The sequence below is a fragment of the Lucilia cuprina genome, chromosome 5 (assembly GCF_022045245.1).
Source record: "Lucilia cuprina isolate Lc7/37 chromosome 5, ASM2204524v1, whole genome shotgun sequence".
In the NCBI taxonomy this organism is placed as follows: domain Eukaryota; kingdom Metazoa; phylum Arthropoda; class Insecta; order Diptera; family Calliphoridae; genus Lucilia; species Lucilia cuprina.
The window spans coordinates 43,760,145-43,767,643 of NC_060953.1; the positions used below are offsets into that span (position 1 = coordinate 43,760,145).

General features: G+C 29.3%; 1 protein-coding gene across 6 annotated transcripts in view; it reads right to left on the bottom strand.

Moving 5' to 3' along the window:
- The window catches only part of LOC111683421 (putative uncharacterized protein DDB_G0292292), an 8,690-nt gene extending 1,869 nt beyond the window's left edge, over positions 1-6,821 (bottom strand). Inside the window, exons 1-3 of one of the 6 annotated variants that reach the window (XM_046951793.1) lie at positions 6,702-6,821; positions 1,830-2,637; positions 1,536-1,705 (exon numbers count right to left, since the gene is read on the bottom strand). In XM_046951793.1, coding sequence (XP_046807749.1) covers positions 1,536-1,705; positions 1,830-2,483 — 824 coding nt within the window. In that variant the 5' untranslated portion in view covers positions 2,484-2,637; positions 6,702-6,821. The other 5 variants (XM_046951794.1, XM_046951792.1, XM_046951790.1 and 2 more) reach the window with 5 other exon arrangements.
- Positions 6,822-7,499: the final 678 nt, after the last annotated feature.

A 7,499-nucleotide genomic window follows, 5' to 3' on the forward strand; every position in this document is an offset into this window, starting at 1 on the left:
AAACAGTTCGTCGTCGTCTTTTACAAGCTAAATTGCCCGGAAGAATTGCCAGAAAAGTGCCACTAATGCGCCAAAAAAATATCAAGACGAGATTAGAATTTGCTAAAAAACACGTACAATGGTCAGGGTGTGAAGGCGAAAAAAAGTGGAGAAATATTTTATGGAGCGACGAAACAAAAATAAATTTGTTTGGAAACGACTGCCAAAGAAATGTACGCCTTCCAAAAGGAAAAGAATTCCACGTTAAATTTACAAAAAAGACGGTAAAACATGGCGGAGGAAACATAAAGTTTTGGGGTTGCTTTTCATGGAACGGTGTTGGTCCGATATTCCGAATAGAAGATACAATGAACGCAAGTGGGTATAGAGACATATTGGAAAACGTAATGCTTCCATATGCATCGGAAAATATGCCATTAATATGGACATTCCAGCAAGACAATGACCCGAAACATAGTTCAAGATTGGTTAAAAACTGGTTCCTGGAGAATAACGTGCGTGTATTAAGCTGGCCCAGCCAATCCCCTGATTTGAACCCAATTGAAAATTTGTGGAGTGAATTAAAGATAAGGCTTTCGAAAGAAATTTTCAAAAGTAAAGATGATTTGTGGGAGAAAACGCAAAAAATATGGTACGAGATTCCATTGGAGAAGTGTCAGAAGTTGATATCCAGTATGCCCAGAAGAGTGGAGAAAGTTTTACAAAATAAAGGTGGATACACTGGATACTAGCTTTACTTTAATAATTAAATATTGTTTTTAAGAAAAAATTTATTAGCTTTTGTTTAATAAGAATTTTTAAAAATGTATCTATTATAATGAGCACCAAATTTTTCGAAATTTAATTTAGTTTATAATATTTATTATTAATATTGAAATATTTTGTGTTTGTTTTTTACTTTTCTTTCAACTTTGAATAAAATCGCATGAATTTTTTTTGATTTTACAATATACTGTTATTTTTCTACGTTTCTTTCCGTCCATCTTTCATTTCATTTTTCCGTCCAACTTTCATTTCATCTTTCTATCTTTCATTTCATATTTCTGTCCATTCTTCTATCTTTTGTTTCATCATAATGTGTTATTTTCTGTCTTTTATTTCATATTTCTATCCATTTTCTGTAATTTTTGGTTTTATCGTCTTTCTATCCATATCTTTCTTTCTAACCATCTTGTTTCTTACTATCCATCCCTTTCCATCCTTCTATCGATCATCCTTTCCATCATTCCATCAATTTTCCGTTCATCTTTTCCATATTTGTTTCCATCTTTTTTCTATCCTTCATCCGTGCTATCTTTTTTTCCATCATCCTTTCCATCTTCTTATCTATCTTACTTCTGTTTATCCCCCTTACTATCCAACAGTCACTTGACTGTAAAAATATTTCTTTAACAAAATTTCCTTCAATATAACCCACAAAACGATCAGAAGTTTAAAGTGCCTTCGGTGCCATTAATTTAGTTCGACATAAATTTTTCACCGATTTAACTTAACAATACATTTGCAATAATAACCGTACTCAACTCTCAACTTACCGCACTAATTTAACACCTGGATTCATAGCTTCAACAAAATCACACATTAATTCAACCATTGCACGACGCTCTTCGGGATCTTTACTATGACGGCCAGAATCTTTTAAAACTTCTGGATTTGCCATAACAGCAAAAACTATTGGTGGACTGCGTGGACTACCAGGAGGAACCTACGCATAAAAGCATACAAAATATTACTATTGCGAGCATACAACGTGGTTACAAAGATAAAAGCTTCATAACCTCAAATACACAAAAATTCACAGTTAGAAAAAAAAACGTGCGAAGACTTACCCTCATACCACCATATAAAGGTATTGGATCGCTGGGTTCCTGAGGTATCACAATCCGAGTCCAACTTAAGACATTTATAAATAATTCCTCACCAGCTTCTGTCGTTGTACGTATACACATATGAGGCTGGGGAGGATTTTTAAAATGACGATACGCTCGAGAATGCCTATAGCTGTGCGGTGGTGGCGATGAAGCCGCCGCAGTTTGTTGTAGTAAACTTAAACCGGGACTTATTTGTTGTGTTGCCAATGGATTGTTGTCCACAACATCTTCCTGCTTGAGGTGATTCAAGTCCCTGTTTGATGATGTTGATACTGGTGTTTGGGAATTTTCCGCTTCATTTTCTTCATCTGGCAGATGTCGAGTATTTTGAGAATTTTCTAAAGGAACTTTATTTAGTTGTTGTGACTCATTTTCAGAGGAAGTTGATGATAACGAAGACAATTGTTGTTCTTTCACTGAAGACAAACTAGAAAATGAAGAATTTTTTTCTTCGCCAGTTTTGACAAACAAGGCGCAGTCTGTTTTATTAGTCGTCGTTGTTGTTGTTGTTTTAATTCTCACTTCATTAACATCGACGTCGACGACAGTTGCAGCTGCCGTGTGTGTATTTGGGGTTGCTGTTGTTGCTATTTTAATGCCGACTGCCGACATGTTGTTTTATTTTTTTTGTTTTTCTTTTCTCTCTTTTTTTCACTTAAACACACTCACACAAACACAGGCCTAGAGAATTTATTACAACAAAATTTTGTTTCTTTTTATTTGATAAATATTTTTATTAAAAGCGTTTATTTAAAGTTTTCTAAACCTTAATTAAAAAAATATTTATTTTATAATTTGTTTTTGATTGCAATTACATTTTTAATCGTACCATTTTAAATAGAATTTTGTAAAACTTTCTTGTAAAATATAAATAGGCTGCAAATGGTTTTATATATTTTCCAACAATAAATTTACAATTAATGTGAATATACTATAGTTGTCTCTTTCTTTTAGTGTTACCATATAAATTGATATTTTGCCGGTTGGTGGGAAAATCCTTATGTGTTTTAAAACAGTTGAATTATTAACTATGAAATGCTTAATTACTTTAGAACGAATTGATTTTAATTGAATTAAATTTTTTCTATATAGAATTAAAAAGATTTTCCTATGGAATTTCTTTCAAAATAATAATAATATGTTTTGAATATAATCTCATATAAGATTAGATGAATGGGAACATTTATATTTAAAGCAAAAAATTTGATATATTAGTTTGTAAAGATTATCATTCCCATATTCATAAATGCTTAATAAAAAAAGTTAAAAGGAACATATTTCACGTGAAATGATTATTGGCGATAGGATTGATTATGAAAAACTATGGAAACTGAATGATAAATATGATTTTAAATCAAATGCTTTAGAAATTCGATTTATTGTGTTATCATCTATCCTTGCCTAATTCGAGTCACTTATAATTCTGATATATAGTAGAATATTAGAGATTAGTCTGGAAGATTTCTTCGTATGAGCCTCTTCTTATATGTTATGACATATTGTTAAACCTATTTTGAATATTTTTTGAACCAAATTTCTGATCTATTAATTTAGGTGTATTTTCTAAATCTTTTTGATGTCTATTACAATCAATACAATAATATAGAAATCAGTTTTTGATCTTCCGACTGAGTAAAGAATAATTACAAAATAAATCTATGAATAACCATATTTCTAACATCCGGATGATTACATTTTGTACTTTTTTTATTTTATTGATCAGTCAATCAACAATTTTACGTAAAGAAAGTTATTTTAACTTTTAACTCGCTCACTTAAAAACATTTGAATCTACCCACTAAATTTTTGAAAAAATTTAATACTTCGTTAAATTTCAAGAGTACTGTCCAAATATAAATGTTAATAAAAATGTTTTCGATATAATTTCGATTTATAGTAACTGCCTGTTTCACAATATCAAAAAAACATTTTCGTTAGAAATATATTGAAAACGAAAACAGAATTTTAAATTTATTTGTTAAATGTTGTTCCAATGAAATTTTCATTTCCCTCGAAGGGAGGATTGCTATATTAAACGTGTTGTGAACAATTCATTCATAACAGTTTATTTTGTATGGAACAGCTGGTCAATGTTGAAAAAAATTTCATCAACAAAGGGAAATTTTTCACCACAAAAAAGTTAGTGAACGAAAAAAAGTGAAAAGGGAACATATTTCCCGTGAAATGATGATTGACGATAAGGATGCAAAAATATTTAAAAGAATGAAAATGTTCTTTCTCATTTAGAGAAACCGGCAGTAAAACAAATATAGAAAAAAAAACACTTTATGAAGGCTATAGACGTCATTTGCTTCTTAGAGCGATCGTGCTCAACGTCTATAGCCGTCATTTACGTAACATGTTTACAATAAATGATTGAGTCGGTATTTAACGAATAAATTTTATTCAGACTTGAGTTCTTGGTTTTAAATCCTATGCTTAAACTGAAAAATTCTTAATTGAAACATAAATTGTAATACGAATTTAATCACCCCTATCGCCAATAGAAGTGAAAATTTTGTTCCCTTGAAATTTTTATTTCCCTCGAAGAGAAAATTACTATTGTTGTGAACAATTCATTCACAATAGTTGATTTTGAATTAAAACAGCTGTTCAATGTTTATAAAATTCCATCAACATATTTTAAAACAGCGGATTTTTTTAAGACAAAAAAGTTAGTGAACGAAAATAGTGAAAAGGGAACATATTTCACGTGAAATAATGATTGACGATAGGGGTGAATAAAACTTTCAAAGACCAACGAACAAGAATTCTAAAACTTGTATGGACATTAGGGTGCTATAAATCGACTTTCGAATAATCGAACAATCGACTTTTTGTCGAAAAAGTAGAAGTCGACTATTTTTTTCCAAAAAAGTCGATAACTCGACTATCGTCTATGTAAAAAGTCGGAAAGTCGAAAAAAGTCAAAAGTCGGAAAAAGTCGAAAATTCGACAATTTATAAAATATTAAAAGCCGAAAAGTCGACTTTTAATTAAATAAAAAAGTCGAAAAGTCGACTTTTAATTAAATATAAAAGTCGAAAAGTCGACTTTTAATTAAATAAAAGAGTCAAGAAGTCGACTTTTCATAAAATGTAAAAAGTCGAAATGTCGACTTTTCATAAAATGCAAAAAGTCGAAAAGTCGACTTTTCGTTTCAACTATAGAACCCTTATGGACATTGTAAAAATATTCATATATTTTGGGGATAACATTAATATGGTAACACTAAAAATACCTGTTTTTCACTTGCTAGATATGTTTAGTAATCATTGATTTGCCTAGCTGTGTTTAATAAATAAATGCAGCTTTGTATATTTTAGTACTTTTTTTCAAAATGCAAATAGTATTAAATTATTTTTTTTTTCATATATATTTTTCAATTAATTTAATTAATAACGAAAATTGTTTAAAATTATACAATTTTATTATAATTGTTTATAAAGTTAAAAGGGAAGCAAAGTTTTTTGTTTTTTTTTTGCACTTAAGGGAGGTTTGCACTGGTTTAGGGAAAAAACCACCACTTTTTAAGTTTTTTATTTAGTTTTTAACATAAATTAAGTTTTTTTGTTGTTTTCTGTGTGTTAAACAGTTTTTTATTTCGTTAATTAATTTTTTATTTATTTTGAAATTAAGACAGCTTTTCACATATTTGCCATTTTTCGATGTCTTTCACCCTAGTGACACTAATTTTAACCACTCACTTTAACGTTCATTATTCTATTTATTACAACTTCTGGTTGTATTCAATTTATGAGCACAACCTCTTGAGTTCATTAATCCTTTTTGTCAGGTAATTTTAGTTTTTTTTTTCTGGAATTATCCCAAAACAGTTTAATAAATTTTCTACTCGAAGTGATTAGTTTTCTTTCAAAACTTTTATTGCACAATTGGTTTTTCCATTTTTTTGTTCGGTAATTGTAAATACCTAAATGTATAATGGAAAATTTAGGTAAAATTTAATTTTAGATATTCAATTGCTGTTTTAATTTTTACAAATTTTTCAACAGAATTCATCTGCCACTTGCTCCCGTTTCTATAAAACTGTTTTGTGTGATTTTCTGGCTGCTTGAAGGCATGAAAAAGAAAAACACACGCATTCTTTTTTAAATCATGTTTTTTATTTTTCGTATTTTTTCCACTTTTTTCTCGTATATTTTTTTGTTGCATTTAATAGAGTAGTTTTTTTTTACCTCATTTACACAACATTCTTTTGTTTATTTTATCCGCACAGCACTGATTTTTATGACTTGTTTAATTTTTGCTGTTTTTTCCATTCAACTAACTCCATTTAGCTGAATGTTGAATAGTTTTGTTCATTTGTAAAAGAGAAGAAAGAACTTTACTAAATAAACATTTATTATTCTAATAGTATTTTGTTTTTTTCTTTAGAATGTGGTCTCACTAAGTGTTTTTACTTCCTATGTTTTAGTTTTTAAATCTTTTGTCTGGCACTAAAGTCAAAAGAAGCTAAATAATCCTAAACAGCCAGCCACCCAGCAGCAGCAGCCATTCATTCTGTCAGTCACAGCCAGAAAAAAAACCGAACCGACCGAACAACCCACCAACATTTTGAAATGAAAAATTCATTGACTTGTTACCGCAAAGCAGCGACATACACAAACACTCATTGACACACCAAATATAAAAAATGGGTATAAATTATTTTCACTACTAGTCCCTTTGTCCGCAAAAAAAGTTAAGACTTTGTATTAATAATTTAATGTAACACTAAAAACCGGCAGTTTTAATTTATAAAAAATTAATTTTTTCATTTTATTTATAATAAAATTTTAACTTTTCATTATTTTATTGAGAAATTATTACCCTCGTTTCACCAAAAAAATAAATTGCTCATCACAAGGATTTTCGTGTTTGCTACAAACACTGTTTTTTTTATTTGAAGTAAAAGCAAAAATTAAATTTTCTTTTGTCTCTGTACAAAGCTCTGTGTCAACAAATATGAACGACGACGGTGGCGGCTGATGCGAGAAATAAAGTCGGCGTCTTAAAATCAACTATAACTCGGCTAAATTCTCAAAATCGTTAAATTTTTAAATTTTCAACAATTTTAAATAGAAAAAGAAATATAATTTCTTAAAAATTATAATGAAATCCTTTCACCAGATTTCCCGAGTATTTATTTTTGCCGCATAGCGTAATACAATTTTTAATAATCTAAATATTACTTTAATTTGTTTTATTTTTAACTCTAGGAATTTGTAATACGCCATTAAAAAGGCCCATCAAAGATCTTTCACTTGATATCAAAATTAATTATCATTTCTTTACGGGATATATAAATAAAACAGCAAACACTTTTCTCTTTTTTTATCACAAAACATTGGCCTAAGGACAAACATTTTGGAAAACGACTAAACTATAGACTATACTATAGACTAGACTTTAGACTAGACTTATATAGACTAGTCTATAGGCTACTCTATTCACTAGACTAAATACTATAGACAAGACTATAGACTAGACTATAGATTACACTATAGACTAGACTATAGTCTATACTATAGACTAGACTATAGACTATACTATAGACTAGACTATAGACTATACTATAGACTAGACTATAGACTAGACTATAGACTAGACTATAGACTAGACTATAGA